The sequence below is a fragment of the Ochotona princeps genome, chromosome 23 (genome assembly GCF_030435755.1).
Source record: "Ochotona princeps isolate mOchPri1 chromosome 23, mOchPri1.hap1, whole genome shotgun sequence".
In the NCBI taxonomy this organism is placed as follows: Eukaryota; Metazoa; Chordata; class Mammalia; order Lagomorpha; family Ochotonidae; genus Ochotona; species Ochotona princeps.
This window is the reverse complement of record NC_080854.1, coordinates 12,075,210-12,095,166: the sequence shown is the minus strand read 5'-3', so window position 1 is coordinate 12,095,166 and position 19,957 is coordinate 12,075,210. Positions and strand designations below refer to the sequence as shown.

Below are 19,957 nucleotides of genomic sequence, written 5' to 3'. Positions count from 1 at the left end.
TGCAACTACAAAGTAAACTTCTCTTCTACGCCAATCCTTGAATTCTATTTTAATTAGTAATATACAGGTATTAATGTAATTATCATTAGTTTTACATTAATCTTCTATATAAAATCAACCTTACTTATAACTAGGTAAAAATATCCTGTGATTTCTCCAGTAAGTATATTTTTTATAAAATAGTGCTTACATATACTGAGGAAATTAGTAGAAGAATAACTCATTTATATTTCTCTTATTACTTTTCCAGACTCTACTAAAACAAAAGCAAATGCTGAAATAAAGTCTGGGTGGGGGTTAATGCAGTGGTTCAAGAAGCAAGCTAATCCTGCGTCTGTAGTGCCAGCATCCCATATGGCCACCAGTTTCCAGTCCCGGCTGCCCAACTTCCCATCCAGCTCCCTGCTTGTATCCTGGGAAAGCAGTGGAGGATGGCCGAAAGCCTTGGGATCCTGCACCCATGTGGGAGACCTGGAAGAAATTCCTGATTTTGGATCAGCTGATTTCAATTGTTCTGGACATTTGGGGAATGAGCCAGTGCACAGAAGATCTCTTTCTCGGTGTGTCTCCTCTCTGTAAATCTGCCTTTCCAAAAAAAAAAAAAAAAAAGGAAAAAAGGAAAGGTCTAGCCGGTGGTGTATTTATTCAGTAACACACTTTCGGACTGCAGTAAATTCACTTTCTCTACTCTGGCCTTGCAGGACTTTCTCCATGAATTATTTTCTATCTTCAGACAGGTGCTTTGCCTGTGCATTTTATCAGTAATTAAAGGATATTAAAAGTTTGTACAGATAAATTCAAAGATTTTTAATTCAAGAATACTTTGAGGGGGTACCACGTCAAAATATTTTGCTAGAAAACTGTCTAGTGGTTTAGTTTCTGGAAATGAGTTTATTCTCTAGCTTTTTTGTATATGAACAATGCAAAGTTACTATTTCTAAGCTGCTTTTGTTTGTAATACATCCAAAAGTCCACAAATTACTGTCTTTCATAGAGATCAAACATTTAAAAATAAGTCATGACAAAGTCTGAAATAAGACAAAAACAAAACTTACATCCTGAAATCAGTGTAACTCCATAAACATTCTGTTCAATTTGTCCAAAGGTAAGAATGTTGCAAGTGAGCTGAACATTTAGTGCCGTCACATTTGTAAAGGTGACACTGCATGCTGTTCTGTTGATGACAGTATACTGTTCCTTAGGAATGGTGAAATGGTTTATTTTCCAGACAATATAATTAGCATTTACATGAAATTTTTTCATGCATTCTTCCTTTATTATACAAACTGCTGTGAAGTTAGAACCAATTTGTACAATTGGAGATTCGGGGGTGATGTGGCCACATGTATTTACAAGTACATCTGGAAAGAAACAGAAAACATAAAAATGGAATGAATTTTTCTGGTACAGCTCTCAATACAGAATCCTCAATCTGCAGTAGAACACATCTAAAGACACAAAAAAATATATACAAATGAAAAGAGTTCAAATTTAATATGGTCAGAATTTATAAGGAAATGAACAAATGATAAGGCAAATATGAGCTAGCTTAAGCAGAACCTATTCCAATTTCAGCCCATGGGCTAACATTCTACATAGGCTGCAACAGGATTCCTATTTGTCTATCAGCCATCCTGGCTCTTGATTCAGACAGAGGGTCTAGACTGAACTCTCCAGGAAAGGGGCAGTGCCAGGCTCCCCTCCTCTGCAGTTTGCAGCACTGCTGAGGCCTGGGGCGAGATGGGAGCACACACAGAAGGCACATCAGTCTAAGGACTAAAATGTCTGCTTCCCACATCAAAGCTCCTGGCTCTGTCTCCTGGCTCCGGGTTCCCAACGACTGCAGTCCTGGGGGCAGCAGAGAAGGCTCAGGTTGTTTGCAAGGCACCCACACGGAGGACCTAGACTGCATTCCTGTCTTCTGTTTCTGGTCTTGTCCCAGCCCTGTCCATTGTGGGTAGGAGTACTATCACTCTGCTTCTCAAATAAATACAAATTTCAGACAGCAAAGGCAATTGCAAGGAAGTAGTAAAAAAGTGAAAAGTAAAACACAAAAGGTTAAAATAGTTCTCACAATAAATTTATGGAACAAGATTCTGTAACAAATACAAAGAATCGGGGCAGGAATGGTAGCTCAGAAGGCTAATCCACCTGTAAGTGCTGGCATCCCATATGGACACCAGTACGTGTCTCAGCTGATCCACTTTGGATCCAGCTCTCCATCTGTGGCCTGGAAAAGCAGCAGAGCATGCCCCAAGACCTTGGACCTGCACTCACGACGGAGGCTGGGAAGAAGCTCCTGGCTCCCAGTTCCGAATCAGCTCAGCCCTGGCCAATTTGGCCACTTTGGGAGTGAACCAACAGATGGAAAATTGTCTTTCTTTCTCTGTAAATCTTTCAAACATAACACTTTGTGTCACTTGAAGCTAATTCCTGAATATGGAGAGTGTCTGATTTAAAGATGTGCTGCTTAAACTACCTGTGACGATGGATTGTTTCTCCCCCTAGAACTCTACCATAGACTGCTTTCATTCTATATCATATTTACATGTCCACTAATCATGTTCTTAAATGTCAATGGTAAATAAAACTGCTGAGGGTTTTTAAACATTTGTTCTTAGCTTCTGTTTCTATGCCATTACAACTAGATGTCACAGGACTATGAGGCTATGGACTAGAGATGAATGATACTGCCCAAGACACCTGTCCATTCTAGTATCATAATCACACTACTGAGGGACACTTTTGTTACTTAAGGAGTAAAATACTAAGAGTTAACAGATTCTCTTATTGAAAAATAAAACTTTACTTTTCCTTCCTTACCTTAAAGTTATTGTTAGTATAGCTAAACATCATTTAGGATTACTGAATGACTGCTGTAACTCAAATTACACAAAACAGATGATCAAAAATATGTTTATCTATTACAAACATTTTAAGACAACATAATGACCCTAAAAACAATAAACACAATTACATAATTTATTAAAAATAAGCTTAATTATATGAACATATATAAACTCAATTTATGTAGTGAGGAAGTAGATGCCATAAACTTTACTTGTGGCCTCAGTGGTGAGAAAGATGAAGAAGGCTTGCACCAGACATGTCTGCAACACCAGCATCTTGCATAGATAGTTCTGTAAGACACATACAATATTATCTTCAAAATTTTTATATACAAATATGTAATCTTTTACTGCTACTTTCTAGAAGATGATAAGATCTTTATGAAAATGCAGGAAACAAGTTTAAGTTCTCAGGATGCTTTTTCTGTATTGCCACCAAAAGTATGAATATGTAAATTATCATTAGGAAATATACTTTCTATTTTAGGGTTAATTAAAAGATTGATCCTGAGTTTTTATATATGTAATATTTTACTAATTAGTAAATAACTGACACTGAGAACTTCAGATAAATCATTGCATGGCAAAGCCCAACACAATTTATTGAAAGATACCCGACAATGGAATAAAAAGGTCTATAATGCACAGCATGATTTCAGCTTCTCCTAATATAGGAAAAATATCTATAATTAGGCAGTTTATATGAAAAGATGTTAGTCTCAGAATCAGATGTAAATCAAAAGCTTCGTAATTTTGCACTTAAATTGAATTTACTGTTTATACAACAGAAAAGCCCTACACAGAAGAGCTGACTGAGTTGCTTCTGCAACATCAAAATTAAAACAGATTTGAATCTGATGATTCTACTTCTCATTTTATTTCGTTTTCTTATAAGCAAAGCAAAACACATAAAAAGTGCTACAATAATTGACTTTGTAACAAAAAGGCTGAAGTAATCTAAATGACGAGTATACTCAACATAATATATATGTAGCTAATTAACAAAAAAGGAGGAAGCACTATGCATATAACTATCTAAAGCACATTAACGTACTGTACAGGGCATCTGCTAGCATTTGTGAAATATACATTATTTATATTATACATTATATATGATATTATATACTATATATATATATGTATGTATGCATATGCATATATATGCCTGGCATGAAGGCTCAGTGGCGAAATCCTTGATTTGCACACACTGGGACCCCTTAATGGCGCTGGTTTGTGTCCCAGCTGCTCCACTTCCCATCCAGCTCCCTGCTTGGGGAAATAGTTGAGGACAGCCCAAAGCCTTGGGAGCTTGCACCTGCACGGGAGACCAGGAAGAAGCTCCTGACTCCAGTCTTCAGATCAATTCAGCTCCTGCTGTTGCAGCCTCTTGGGGAGTGAACCAGTGGATGGAAGATCTGTTTGTCTCTCCTTCTCTCTGTAAATTTGCCTTTCCAATAAAAATAATTTTTTTAAAAAAGCATATGCATAAAACATCTCCAGAAGAATAAAATGTTCAAATACCAGGCCACCAGCCTGTCTGAGACACTATGGTGAAAGGGAGACTCTGCACCATCAAAAATTTTGTTTTATTCCAATGCTGTACCACTGTCCACAGCATTTACAGAAAAAGTAAATGTAATTTAAATGTAACAGTATTTTATGTAGGGCACAGTTAGTTAAGGCACTGACTGCAATGCTGGCATCCCATAAGCCCAACAATTTGTGTTCTGGGCCTGGCGCAATAGCTTAGTGGCTAAAGTCCTCGCCTTGGGTGCCGGGATCCCATAAAGGCACCGGTTCTAATCCTGGAGGCCCCACTTCCCATCCCGCTACCTGCTTGTAGCCTGGGAAAGCAGTCAAAGACGGCCCAAAGCCTTGGGACTCTGTGTCTGCATTGGAGGCATGGAAGAGGCTCTAGGCTCCTGGCTTCAGATCGACTCAGCTCTAGCTGCTGCAGCCACTTGGGGAGTGATTCAACAGAGGAAAGATATTCCTCTCTGTTTATCTTTCAAACAAAAAAATAAATAAAAGGGCCCAGCGGCATGGCCTAGCGGCTAAAACTCCTCGCCTTGAAAGCCCTGAGATCCCATATGGGCGCCGGTTCTAATCCCGGCAGCTCCACTTCCCATCCAGCTTCCTGTTTGTGGCCTGGGGAAGCAGTCGAGGATGGCCCAAAGCTTTGGGACCCTGCACCCACGTGGGAGACCCGGAGGAGGTTCCAGGTTCCCGGCTTCGGAAAGGTGCGCACCGGCGCGTTGCGGCTCACTTGGGGAGTGAATCATCGGACGGAAGATCTTCCTCTCTGTCTCTCTTCTACTCTGTATATCCGGCTTTCCAATAAAAATGAATAAATCTTTAAAAAAAATAAATAATAAATAAATAAATAAAATTGTGTTCCAGCTACGTCACCGTCCAGCTCCTTTGCTAACAGCTCCTGGCCTTGGCCTGGCCCACCTCTGGCTATTGTGCCATGGTGGACAGTGAAATTAGCTGAGGGAGGATTTCTAACTCTGATTTTTCAGAAAACAGTGTTCTTTTGTCAAACATGCAAATTAAATCGGACTCTACATACTCAAAATCAAGCAATGGTCACTCTGCAACAAAATTACTTCATAAATGAACAATATCAGAAAATATATACCTTTGTACCTGCTTTTTGCATAAATACTAAAAGTCACCTGGTTTCACAGTCTAATCCTAAGAGATGAAAATAACAGCAGCACTAACTACTGTATTCTGTGCAACACCGTCAACTTCATTTTGAGGCTTGTCTTGTTTTCAAATGAACAGAACCGACATCACATTGCGTATTTCCCCCACTCCTTTCATTCACTGCTACCAACAGTCAATTTAAAATTTTACAAACCAGAGAGGGTATACCTAAGAAGCCGTTGAACTTGACTGGACAATAAGATGCTGGACTCTATGTTTGGTATATGCTTGCAATGGGGGAATCTCAAATGAACTTGAACTGTGGTTATGCAACAAGGTGGAGGAATCCACCATGGTGGGAGGGTTTGGGGAGGGGTGGGGAGAACCCAAGTACCTATGAAACTGTGTCACATAATACAATGTAATTAATGAATTAAAAATGAAAAAAAAACAAAAAAAAATAAAACTTTATTACTAAAAGTATCCTCTCTTCATATGACGCATGTGATGATTTTACAATGCATGTATCAATTTTGAAATCTGACTATTATCTGGAAAGCTCTATGAAATCAAAATAAGCCTAGTAAGCACAGACACAGGGCAGGTTGAGCCAAGAGCTCAGAGGCACTCCCGCAACAGTAACTCTCCAACTGCAGTGCTCCACCACGGCAGGGCAAGCAGAGGAGCGCCGAGGTACGCCGGAGGTGATCTGCTCTGCCTCACTGAGCAACAAAATTCACGAGCAACTTACTTAGTAGAACAAATTCAATATCATCTCTCTAGTTCTTCATCCTTATTTACTTAGATCTCCATAACTTTTCTCAAGTGGGGAAAAAGCTATGGAGTTATAATTAATATTTAATAGCTGTGCTCTTCATTTATTAGCTACAGACTTCTTTTGGTAGGTTTAAACATTTTTTTCTTTTAAATCTAACCCAAGGACAGAATGAAAATGCATAAATAATATATTCAGATATACACTGCATGTGAAGAAAAATGTCAGTATAAAATTATTACTATAGTAATATTACTACTGTCATTGGAGAGCAGTACAGGAACTACAATTGCCAAATTAAAGGAAAGTAACAACTGTTAAACAATTATGCAGAGCAGCATCAGGATGAGGGAAATTTCTATGGCATCTTTTATAGTACAGGACTATTTTTTTTTAATGCAGGACTACTTTTAATAAATTTTCAAAATATCTGCCATACCTGTATTAAACTAACCAATTAATTACTTTTAAAAGCATCCAGATTCAGCTCGTCCATTAGTAAAAGTTAGTTCATATTAACATGTATGTTACACAGAATGATTTCATGTAAATCACAGCACTTTCCCCCTGACATACTAGAGAAGCTATAATTTTACAAAAGCACAACGCTAAGATTCAGAAATGATAACTTACTTACCCAAATCACACAATTCGTAAGTGAAGGAGCAGGGCCTTGACGCTAACTCGCCTGCCTCCAAATGTCATTCTCTTTTACACCGGTCCCCTGGAAGGCGAGGAGAAGCCTGTTCACAAAGCTGGCTTTGATGCTCTTCATTATACGCACACTTTGAAAAGCCCTGTGACAGACTATTAGGTGTATACTAAGTAAACCTATTTTCAGATACCTTCTGAGCTTCAAAATACAGTAATTCCGTAAACACTTAATGAGAGTATTAAAGCACTGTAGTGCTATGCTCTGATACACATCTGCAAACATCACTGGCTCACCAATGTCGAACACCAACTTCCTTAGTGTGTATGTAACGTCTGAGAAACATGAAGGGTGTATTTTGTTGGTTTTGACAAAAGCAGTTGGAGCAGTTATTTAAAACATGACTGTATCTTCTACCAGTGCTAAATTAAGCCTGTTGACTACACAAATAGTTTGTTATTTTTTTCAAAAGATTATTATTTCTCATGATACAGTTCCATAGGCACAGGGATTTCCCCTTCCACTCTTCCCATACCCCCTCCCCAAGACTGTATATTTGAAGTGCAGAGTTAGAGACACAGAGCCACACAGCTTCATCTTCCACTGGCTGCTTCATTCCCCAAATGGCTTCAACAGACGGAGCTGGACTAGAGTGAAGCCGGCAGCTTCTTCCTAGACTCCCAGGTGGGTACAGGGACCCGAGCACTTGGACCACCTCCAGCTGCTTTCCTAGACACATTAACTGGCACCTGGATTGGTACTTGGGCGTCCAGGACTTGAACCAGCACTCATAAGGGCTGCCAGCACTGCAGACATCAGCTTTACAAGCTATGCTACAGCATCAGCCCCAACATTTGTTCAGTAGTACACTAACATCTAGTATTAGTGGCTCTGTTGTAACATAAGATAACTCCAGACACACAAGGAGATGAAGCCTCCACTGTTTCATACACATTAAACTCTGTATGGCTTTAGAAGGAATTACATTTATAATAAATAATTTTGAAATTTCAAAAGAAACTGCTGAAAACAAAGTGAGAATCTCCAATAAGCCCACTAAGAGGTAATGATTTTGAGCATTTTGGCACTCTTGCAGACACACTTCCCCACTTCATAAAGACGCTCAATACTACGCAGACCTCTTTTTAAATTAATACACAGAAAGTATATACTCCTTGCAAACTTCGCAGATATCTCTTGCAACTAGCCCTCTTTGCTTATCCCACTTTTTTCCCCTCTTATCAGCTTCTAAAATACGCTGGCAAACATTTTCTATAAACAACAAACAATAAGTAGTTTAACCTCTGGTTGTCTGTCAAAACTAACCATTTCTGCTTTTAAGCGCAGAAGCAGCCACATATAAACAAAAGAGTACAGTTGTGTTCTAACGAAACTTTACTCACAAAAAGAAGCTGTAGCTGCACTGGGTTTGTGGGGTCTGCAGTTTGTCGACCCTCTTCTAAAACACCTTATTTTATTTATTCCTGATTACAGGCTGAATTATGTTCCCACCCTGTCCCAATATATATAGACATCCTAACACTCACTACTGAAAATGTGGCCCTTTTGGGCCTGATGCAATAGCCCTACTGGCTAAATCCTGCCCCTTCAAGTGCTGGGATCTCATACAGGCACTGGTTCATGTCCTGGCTGCTCCACTTCCCATCCAGCTCCCTACTTGTGGCCTGGGAAAGCAGTTGAGGATGGCCCAATGCATTGGGACCCTGCACCCGTGTGGGAGACCTGGAAGAGCTCCTGGCTCCCAGCTCTGGACTGGCCCAGTTCTGGCCATTGTAGCCACTTGAGGAATTAGCCAGCCAATGGAAGACCTCTCTGTGTCTCCTTCACATGAATCACTCAATCTTTGTCTAAACTAAAAATCACAAGGGTTTGCTTCTAGGAGATATGTAGTTCCAGTGTTTACATTTCAGTCTCAGAATTATTTCAATTTATATATACTGTGAAGAATTAAAATTAATTTTGTCTATACGGGTAGCTAATTGTTCCTGAACCATTTGCTGAGAAAAAACTACCCTTTCTCAAGTGAACTACCTTTGACACTTTGACCAAGAATAAATAAGTAAATAAATAAATTAGTTATTCACAACAAATAATCTCCCTTATCTGCAGAGAATGCATTCCAAGACCCACAGAAGATCTTATAAATACTATCCTTTTCCAGGAATTCAAATTGGAAATGAGGAAGACAAATGATTCCTGTTTGCAGACTTGATTCTACACATAGGAGAACAAAAAGACTCACTAAAGAAACTACTGGAACTCCTGAGAGTTTGGCAAGGAAGCCAAACACAAAAATCAATGAAAATAAATTGCTGGCCATAGCACACATAAACTACTCCATGGCTGAGAAAGAACTTTTAAGAATATTCCTTTTCAAAACAATGCAGAACCTTAAACACCTTGGAATAAACTTAACCAATGAATGGACAACCTCTATGATGAAAATTACAAAACACCAGAACATGAAATGCAAGACATTCAAAGATGGAGAAATTATTGTTTCTGGGCTGGCAGGATCAACATCACCAAAACATCCATATTATCGAAAGTCATATGCAGATGCAATGTGATTCCAAAGAAAACCCTAACAGCATTCTCAGGGTTGGAAAAGACACAAAAATTCATCTAGAAACACAAGAGACCACAAACTGCCAAAGTTATCTTGAAGGATAAAAATAAAGCAGGAAGAATCATGATTCTAGATTAAGATCTACTAAGGGGCAGTAATAACTACAGAAACTGGATACTGATGGAACAGAGTAGAAGCTACAGGAGGAAGCCCACACATGTACAGCCAATTAATCTTTGCCAAGAGAAATGAAAACAACCCAGGCAAAAAAGGTTGGTCTCTGTTGGGACAACTGGATATCCATTTGCAGAAGTAACAAACAAGACCCCCATCATTCACCTCATAAAAAAAAATCGGCTCTAAATGGACCAAGCACCTAAATCTGCACCCAGAAACCATCAAACTATTAAAAGAAAACGTTAGAAAGCATTCTACAAGATATAGGACATCTTAGAAAGCCACCGAAAGCACAGGCAGTCAAAGGCAAAACAAAAAGTAGGACTACATCAAATCACGAATTGTCTTGCTGACTGCAGCTTTATATATGTCTTGAAATCAGTATCTGTGCACTTTACGTGTTGGTCCTTGTAGCTAAGGGCACTTGGTGGGATGCTTGGTTTTGAGTGTTAGCTGTCCTTCCGATTCCAACTTTCTGATGCTGCACACCCTGGAAGACTCAGGCGATGACTCAAACACTTGGATCCCCAAGGCCCACCTGAGAGACCTGGACTGCACTCTGGGCGCCTGGGTCCAGCCTGGCCTGCCTCGGCTGTTGTAGGTATTTAGAGAGTGAACCAGCAGACGGAATGTCCCTGTCTGTATTTCTACCTCTGTCTTTAAATAAACAAGTGAGTGAGTGCTATTCTTGTTAAATGGAATGTTAGATAAATGTCCATCATGCCAGTTTAATTGACAGTGTTGTTCCAATTTTCTATAGCCTGATTTTTGTTAGTCCTATCAATTACTACTGAAATATCCTAATATAACTGTGATATATTTATTTATCTGTATAGTTGTATCAGTTATTTCCCCATATATTTTGAAACTGTAATTTGGCAGGTAAGTATTAAGTCCTCTTGACAATCTCAACCCTTATCATGAAATGATACTATTTACTCTTGGCAACATTTGCTCTGAACTCCGCTTTGATTTCTCTAGTTAATCTACCCTTTTTTTAATTAGGGTTACCATAGAATGCATTTTCCTATAACAAGCTCAATACTTTGTATTTAAAGGACTTTCCTTTTTAGACAGCATATAATTGTATCTGACAATTTCTGCTTTTTAAAAATAGTGTTCTAGAACACATACATTTAATCTGATTTCTGATATGGTTAACTTTAAAGTCATTTTAGTATTTTTTTTCTTAGTTTTGCTTTTAATCTGTTGTTCATAATTAAATACAACATTTTAGGTCTTATTTTCCCCTCATTAACTTAGCAGTCCTTCTGTTATTGTTGTTGTTATTATTATTATTATTATTATTATTATTATTTTAGAGGCTGTCTCAAGGTTTAGGATATACAAGTCTGCACTCTATCTTCAAGTGATAATATGCTGCCGGATGCATTTCTTCCTTCCCAACTTCTGTGGTATTTCTATATATATTAAAACTCAACAGCAAGCATTTATTATAAGTTGGGGCCAGGAGCAGGACTGACCACGTCTCTGATCCTGCAGTAATTGGTGCATACTGCAGAATCAAGTCTCAGACTTCCTAGCAAGATTCCCTTGGGGACTCCACAGCTAGCCAGATCAACGGGTGCAAACCCTGGCCTCAGGGAAAATCATAAGGACAGGTGGTCCAACCTTGGAGCACATGTGGCAGGAACGGGCCACTTCAGTAGCTGACACCTGTGCAACAGATGCACACACAAGACAAGCCAGCCAGCAGGTCCAAGCCAACAAGAGGTCAAGCACCTCAAAGATGGAAAGCAGAACAGGCTGAACATCTCTCTAGGCTGTTCTGCACAGGTACCTAGGTCTGTGGATATGCTGAGGTAGACATGGTCAGCCAACAGACCTGAGATTCTCTCACATCTGGTGCAATGAAGCTGACAAGTTCTTGAACTATCAAGGCCATTCAAGTAACACCCTTGGGAACATTGGGAACATTCTTCCCCATATCAGGATCTCTAAGAAGACATCCAATCACCATCTCTACCCCTGGGCATTGATGCAATCTGACAGCAAGGAATGGGACTCCTGCTCCCCCTACAGACACAGTAGAAAGAAAAAAAAAATCTTTTTTGAGACAGTTATCTCACCCACCTTTTCCCACACCGCAGTCCTCCCACCCTCAGGGGCTCACACGTGTATGAAACCTTCTCACCTATATAAAGAATGTTGCAATAAAATTATAAAGAGCTATAAGAAAAAGCCTTAACTAGTTATATGTGTAGTTTTTATTACCAGAGCTTTTAACTCCTCTACAGATTCAAGTGTGGCTCCAATATGTTCTTGCTTGCATTGTTTGGAAAAGTGGGATTAGTCTTTCACTATCGCTCCTTTGCATGAAAGCTCTCCTTTCTGACCCTCTGGGAGTGTAATGAACTCCTTTTTATCAATTCCTTTGAGTAATTTGACTAAGATGCACCTTGATGCAATTCTGACTACATTTCTTGTGTCTAAAGTCTGCTGAGTTTCTTGGACATATCGATTTACAGCTTTTATCAAAAGCTATGCTGTATCTAAGATGAATAATTTTCCCTAGTATTGAGGCAGGACCCTTCTTTCCTAATGTCCTATCTCCTGGCTTATGAGAACAGGCTCTGCTCTTCACGCTGTGGGAAGGCCAGGGACGGGAATACTAACACAAACCTTCTCAGGAGGCCCTTCCCTTGGCTTTCCATAGTTTCTTTATATGCATGAGTACTTTGCTGAGTAATTTAGAAGTCTTCTGAAACATTCCAGAGTTTTCTCTGTAGAGTCCCCTCTACTCTTGCCTTGTAATTCTATCCATGTAGCTCTTCCCAGCCATCTGTCAACTCCAGAATGTCCATTGGCCTCAATCTGAGCTTTTCCTGTCAAAACCAAACCCTGAAAACTCAAGGCAGTGGGCTAATAAACATGCAGTGCACCTCATTTGTTTCTCATCTCTCCAAACAATCATCTCTTAACCCAGTATCTTGATTATTATTCCATACACTTTTTCTAGTTTCTGGTTACAGACCAGAAAGTAAATCTGGCCCTCATTACTCTGTCTTGGCCAAAATTATAATATGCACAGACGTCTGGATAGGAATTAAACAAGGAATACATAATATACCTATTACTAACAATGTCATGAAAAAAGGCCAAGGAAGGGCAGGTGTTAGGGCACATCAATTAAGCTGGCACTTATGCCACCTGCCCCTTCCATCAGAACGCTGCTTTAAGTCCCGACTGTTTGGCACTTCAGACCCAATGTGTGCGCTAAAGTGTCTGGGAGGCAGTGCATGATGGCTCAAGTGCTGGGCCCCCGGCAGAACCAGATCAAATTCCCAGCTCTCTGTCAGAACCTACGTGGTTCACAGAAACTACTGAATAAAAGGCAACAGCAGCTGCTATCAGGGTCATTCTTGTTGTTTATGTCTTGCCAATGCTATCCCAAGTAATACTATCAGGAATCTATAGGAAGTGCCTACAGAACCAAAGCAAAATTCAGAAGCATTCCTACTAAAGTGAGGATTCAAATAAGACACTTCAAGACATCACTTACTAAAAACTGTGAGACAGTTTAACTCAGAATTTAATAAAAGTTTTAAAAGTGGAGGTAATGGAAACAAGAGGACAGGCTACTAGGACTACCTAGACTGAAACGCAGGATTTCAACAGCTCTCCTACACACCAGTCACAGCCAATCCGAAAACGGAGCAGCAAAAATTCCACTCGCAAGAGGACCAAAAACCATAAAATGAGAATTCTGAAATCTAAGCAAAGTTCTTCCATGAACTTTGGAAAGATCCCCTTATATATACCAGCTCAAAATGCTTTATACAAAAAACACCTTTTAATTTCATTTTTCCATTAAGTATTTGAAGGACTATCATACCTGAGAAAAATCTAATCAGTACTATTAAAGAACTTTATGGAAAAAAATTCATAAAATATAACTAAAAGTTGTATCAATAAAATCTAAATATCATGGGATAAAAATAAATATATCCTCACAAGTTAACATATAAATGATACAAATTTTAATCAAAAGTTTATTATGAAACTTTAAAATCACTTAAAATTTAACTCATTAAGGAAGAAAAGCCAAAGGAAGCCGATTTTCCAAAATGAGGAATAAAGAGAGCAACTGCTGTGGCATCTGCCAAGACACACTGTGTTATTTGTACAGCATTTCAGTTCAGTGCAGAAATAAATTAATAAAATCAGGAAAACTGATCCCACAAGCAGAAAACTGAAGCAGTAAACTATTTCATCACAGACACAATCTGTCTTCCAAGACTGATTAAGGACCTACATGCAAAAGTAAAATTTGAAGCATAAATTTGAAGAAAATACAAGAAAACTTGAGACCTTGTTACAAATTACCACTATTTCAGCCAAATGAAAAGGTTTGAAGAATACATTCATGAGCATTCATACTCTGATCACTTAAGGAATAAAATATTATAAGTAAGACTGAAATCCATTTTAGCTCTCACAAATTCAAAGTTTAGAGGCAGAATATGCACCAAATGCTGTAGAAGAGCACACAGCACACCCAATTTAGAGGGCCCAGAAGCGCCTATTGTAAAATAAGGGCATGGGTTTTCTGAACAAAGATGCCAGCATACTCACAAGCTACACCTTTTCTTGACTTTGCCAATGGCAATCACAGATCACGCCAGTCTACCAACCAGAGCCATGTCACCTGAAACAGTTCTTGGTGAGTTTATTTTACATCAGGGAATGTGGCACCAGTCCAGAACATATAAAACAGAACATCTGAACAAAGACTGTGCAGGCATGAATCACACAAATAAAAACAAATGTTTAGGGGCCTGGCAAAGTAGCCTAGAAGCTAAAGTCTTTGCCTTGAATGCGCCAGGATCCCATATGGGCACTGGTTCTAATCCCAGTGGCCCCACTTCCCATCCAGCTCCTTGCTTGTGGCCTAGGAAGGCAGTCGAGGATGGTCCAAAGCTTGGGATCCTGCACCCACATGGGGGACCTGGAAGAAGCTCTTGGCTCCTGGCTTCGGATCGGCTCAGCTCTGGAGACTGCGGTTACTTGGAGAGTGAGCCATCAGACGGAAGACCATCCTGTGTCTCCTCCTCTCTGTATATCTGACTTTGCAAAAAAATAAATAAATCTTCTAAAAAATGAATGTTTAAAATCAATGTATAGCATTAATCTATACTATGGCCATATTTAAACAGATGAAGCTCTTCTTCATAATTAGTTAACATTTCTTATTTAATCTCACTGATAGACACATAACAAGAAATGGAGGCTAGTCCCTGTGACAATTTCACAAGGGATCTGAGGCCTCTTACATGTTAATCAGCTTGCTTCCTGATTTTTTCATATCACATGGCTTTGGTGTAACCATATCATGCACTTCCCTGTCTCCTTGATTTCATTCTGTAGTAGTATTCTTTCTCCAGGTTTTCTTTTTTTTTTTTTTTTTTAAGATAGATTTTATTTTCACTGGAAAGGCAGATATACAGAGAGGAGGAGAGACAGAGAGGAAGATCTTCCGCTCAATGGTTCACTCCAAGTGGCCACAATGGTTGGAGCTGAGCCAATCCGAAGCCAGAAGCCAGGAGCCTCCTCCGGGTCACAGAGTCCCAAGGCTTTGGGCTGTCCTCAACTGCTTTCCCAGGCCACAAGCAGGGAGCTGGATGGGAAGCGAGGCCACCAGGATTAGAACCAGCGACCATATGGGATCCTGGTGTGTGCAAGGTGAGGACTTCAGTCACTAGACCACCTCGCCACGCCCTCTCTTGGTTCTCAATGTAGCTAAATAAAAGCTATTTGGTCTGAAAATAGATATGCACATATTTATGTGAACATAAATACATAAATGCATACTTTAACAAACCACAGGGATTATCTTTTTCTCCATCTGTAATCACCCATCCTTTTCAATTTGCCAAGTCAGCTGGAGTCCACACATTACCTATCAATCACGTTAGCTTTTCTTAGTTATAAATTGTAACCAATCTTCTAAAATGTTTTTTTCACTGTCTTTTTTTAGTATCCTTTACCATGACAACTTCATTTGGGCACTGGTCACCTATTTCATCACTTAAAATAACCTTTTAGCGTCTAGTCTCTTTCTTCTTTCCAAGAATTCTGAACATTACTTTTTGGATGAACCCCTCAAAAATGCTACTTTAACCCATCACTCCTCCTCTCACAAGTTTGTTTAATAATGCTAAATATTTTTGCTATTTAAGATTCTAAAAGTGGCTTCAGAATGCCTGTCCAATCTGTCTTTTCCAATGACAAAGTCTCTAGTCAAAAAACAAATCTTTTTTTGGACTTCTCTTGGAAGTCCACCTACCACTACATTTCCAGAGTACTGCACGCAATCCAGCTTTTACTCCAATCATGCTAAAATTATTTCTGCTGTTTCCCAATTGCAAAGCAAATATTTAAAGTTCTTCCTTTGCCTGACTTCATCATTCCATTCACAAGCTGTTCTTACCTTTCACAATTTCTTATCCCAACTGCACCTGTACTCTCAAGCCACATCAATGACCACACCTCCCTAACATCTTATGTTTTTTTCAGTCTGTGTTCCACATATACTTTTACAATACCTTTACTAACACTGCTTTGCAGCACTGTTTACACACCAGATGAAACATTTTTTCTTCTGTGGAATTTTCCCCTGCTGTAACAAGCATTTTTATTCCTAGTGTACTCTCTCCCAGTTCCCAAACAATAATCACAGCACTGTACCATAACTATTTACCATGTCTGAACAGTCAGCTAATTCTTTGAGGCACCTACCTACTGGACAATTAGAAACATTTTAAAAGACCTTCTAGTTCGGTCTTATTTTACTCACTTTCACATATACATACTATACAAAGGGACAATCCGTACCATTGTTAGTAGTTCATATTCTGAAGCCAGGCTATCTATGTACAGTTTTTGGATATACCAAATTAATCTTTGAATGGGTTCCCTACAAATAAAAAGGGAATGGGGGTGTGCATTTGGCAAGCTGTTAAGAAGCTCACATATTGGGCTTTGGATCCTTGCTTGGGTTCTCAGTTGCAATTTCCTGCTAATACAGATCCTGGGAGGCACAAAAAATTGGATCCCTGCCAACTTTGAGAGACCTGGCTTGTGTTCACGGTTCCTGGCTTAGGTCTGGGCCAGTCCTGGCCTTCATAGTCATTTGGGGACTGAACCAGCAGATGGGGGCTCTATGACAATACTAACTTGAAAATGTATATACCGGGGCCCAGTTTGGTATCTTATCAAGTCAATCCTCCACTTGTGGTGCCGGCATCCTCTTTGAGCACTTCTGATCTGAGCACAGTCCGGACTGGGAAAGCAGCAGAGAATGGCCCAAGTCCTTGAGCTCCTGGACCCATGTGAGAGACTTGGAAGAAGCTCCCGGCTTCTGATCAACTCAGTTCTGGCTGTTGTAGCCATATGGGGAGTGAACCAAGGGATAAAGATCTCTCTCTCCCTCTCTCCCGCCCTTGCTCCTTCCCTTTAAGTTAATAATTTAATAAGTTAAATATATATATATATTTTAAAAAATGTATTTAAGAAAACAGTAGAAGCCAATTCTCAAGACTGTAAGGATTAAATGCATTAACATGTGCAAAGTGCTCAAAACAGTCACTGGCAGGAAATAAACATTAAGTAGGTGCTAACTTTAATAATTAATATACCTTGCTATTCCTGAATCTTCCCATAGGCTGGTTCTCCGCCATACTGCATCCTTAACTCCTTATCATGAATGGGCTCTTCGCATTTTTCCCTTTATGCAAATCTCAGCCATGTTTCAAAGCTGATCTCTGGTAAATTCATAAACAAACCTTGTCTAACTTAAACACTCAGAGTGTGGTTGGTATCATCACTTAATTAAAATTGCATTGAATACTTATAACTTTTCACCTCTATCGGCCAATTTCCCTGCACATTTTGTGAAGAGCTGAAGACATTCCCTGAGTCCCAGGGAGTTCCTGAAGCAGGCAGTGCATGTTCAGTGTTCGCTGTGAAAACAATAAACCCAGCAGAACAGCCAACTTCGATCCTGCTGCCTTGGCGATCACAGAGATGCAGAAGCCTGCGAGAGCATTCTACGTTTCTCCAGCAGCCAAGCTGTAAAGGTAGTAAGTGCAGGGAGTTCTAACCCCTTAAAGTGAGCAGCTCTGGAACAGCTGGGGGGATGGGGGCGCCCTCCCTGCTGAGGGAGAGGAATTAAGAGGAGCTGCCAGGAACCTCCAAGAGAAATCTGTCAGCGTAACAAAGGGATTGAAAAATATGAGCTAGCCATTCGTTTCAGAGGCATCCTGAACCTGCTGTGACACAAACTTGAGTTATACAACACTCAATGTTCACCCTAAGATGAAACTGGGGTGCAAATTCTATTGGGGGGTGGGGGAGAAGTAATTTCTGAATGACAACACTATTCACTGTGTACAAATACGGCGCAATAAATGAGCTGGCAGCAGTTATCAAATTCCAAATTACCTGTAAGAAAATTAAACCAGTACTGCCAACAACAGACGTCAAAGAAAACTCTGATTACAACATCTGATGTTCCTCCTCACCTTTCCCTTTCCACCTGTGATTAAAACCAAATGCTCAAGCTTATCACCAAAGAGCAACAGCTGAAAGCACAATTAACCTTACTATCAACTTGGTTCCGTAAATTAGCATTTCGGCTCGTACCTCCCCCTCGGTATTCACACAAGTTTAAGAAAAGAAGACGCGGCTGAACAGCTCAGAGGGATTACCTGAGCCAACAATTTCGAATTAAAAGTTGTCCCACCTTGAAGCTGGCCATCCCACACAGTCTAAAGGGCTTGTTTACCGCACGGACTAAACCAAATACCCCCCTAAATCCTTCTAGAAGCTTCACACTGGCACGCTAATAACTTATTTTAAAGCGCTGGAACTGATGAATCGTCCAATACCATAACCATCGATTTCTTTCTTTAGGAGGGGGGGAAAAAAGGTGGTCGATCTCATTTTTTATCTGTGACTTTTGGGGAGGGGTGGCAGGGGACTTTATGCAAATGCAGTTCACCCACTGACGGGCAGAACTCTGCTACTAGGAATGACCTTTACTTCTAGGGGATCAGGAGAAACGCTAAGACAACTGGTGGGTCTATGGTCCGTGCGATCGAGCGTTACGTGGGGTTTGTAAGGAATGGCTGGATGTAAGAGATTCAAGCAGGAGAGAAACGTCCGCTAATGTGTTTACAGGCTGTGTGAGCTTGCAAACAGCGTGCAAACCCTACAGTTGTAGGGTGGAAAGGGCGGCTCTGAGGAAGGGGAATCTACCCCCGGCTGGAGAATCGGCGTCAAGTGCGGGGGCTCACGGAATTTAAAGGAAGCCGGAGACAACGTGGGCTCTGGGGTCGCCAAAAATAATACCAAGGGGTGGGGGTACCACTCATGACAGGGAGGTCGGAGTGGGAGGTGGGGGTGGGGAGGGCAAGAAAGGGATGTGCGTGTGCCCGAAGGAAGCGGAGAGTTTGAGCTCGGGGTGCGGGGAATCGAGGGGATAAAAGTTGTCCAAGTCGAAATCAGAGGTGGAAGCCACACAGAGAAGAAGGAATGTGGGGATTTCCAGGGTCGGGACCGACACAAGTCAAGGTGAGCGCGCGGGGCCCGGCGCCGCTCTCTCGGCCCGGGGACAGGCCCGCTCCAAGGCCCGCCCGCACCCTGCCCGCTCCTCGGCCCTTCAGCCGGCCCCGGCCCCTCCTCACCTCAGGCCGCGGCGCCTCGCTCCTCCGCGACTCCACAAGCGGACGCCTGCCTCGGCGCCAGTCCGGGTCGGGTCCGAAGCCGTCAGGGGTGGGGACGACTCGGAAGCCCCTGCACTCAGCGCTGGGCAAACTTGCCCGGCCGCTGGTCGCTTCCCCCGCGGCGCCGGGTCGCTCGCAGCTCCGTCCACTCTGGATGCGACGCGCGGACCTTCTACCGCGACCGGGTGCTGCGTCCATCTAGCCCCGCCCCCGCGGCGCTCCCTGGGTGCAACCTGAGTGCTGATTGGTTTTAGCGAGTCCCGGGGCCTCCGGGCATTGGCCCAGCGGCTTGCTCCACGACGAGGGGGCGGGACTTGAGGCGGCTACGATTCCCGTAACGCGGCTCCCGGCGTCCCGGATTCTGGCGGCTGCGCCCGCGTCGTCTCTCCCAGAGATCGAAGGGTTCCCCCCACCTCCCCTTTGCGGGCGGAAGGAGCGGAATGTTCCATTTTTCTGTGGAATAACGGGTCATGAACCGAAGCCCGGGTGTTTGCCTGCGCCTGCCATCCTCATTTC

At 41.3% G+C, this 19,957-nt stretch overlaps 1 protein-coding gene across 2 annotated transcripts in view; it reads right to left on the bottom strand.

The window, feature by feature from the left end:
* IL6ST (interleukin 6 cytokine family signal transducer) overlaps window positions 1-19,640 on the bottom strand; it is a 44,072-nt gene extending 24,432 nt beyond the window's left edge. Inside the window, exons 1-4 of one of the 2 annotated variants that reach the window (XM_058679977.1) lie at window positions 19,403-19,640; window positions 6,914-7,000; window positions 3,062-3,140; window positions 1,056-1,361 (exon numbers count right to left, since the gene is read on the bottom strand). In XM_058679977.1, coding sequence (XP_058535960.1) covers window positions 1,056-1,361; window positions 3,062-3,125 — 370 coding nt within the window. In that variant the 5' untranslated portion in view covers window positions 3,126-3,140; window positions 6,914-7,000; window positions 19,403-19,640. Of the gene's footprint in view, window positions 1-1,055; window positions 1,362-3,061; window positions 3,141-6,913; window positions 7,030-19,402 lie in introns of those variants that run through there. The other variant, XM_004583706.3, reaches the window with a different exon arrangement.
* Between the last annotated feature and the right edge of the window lie 317 nt (window positions 19,641-19,957).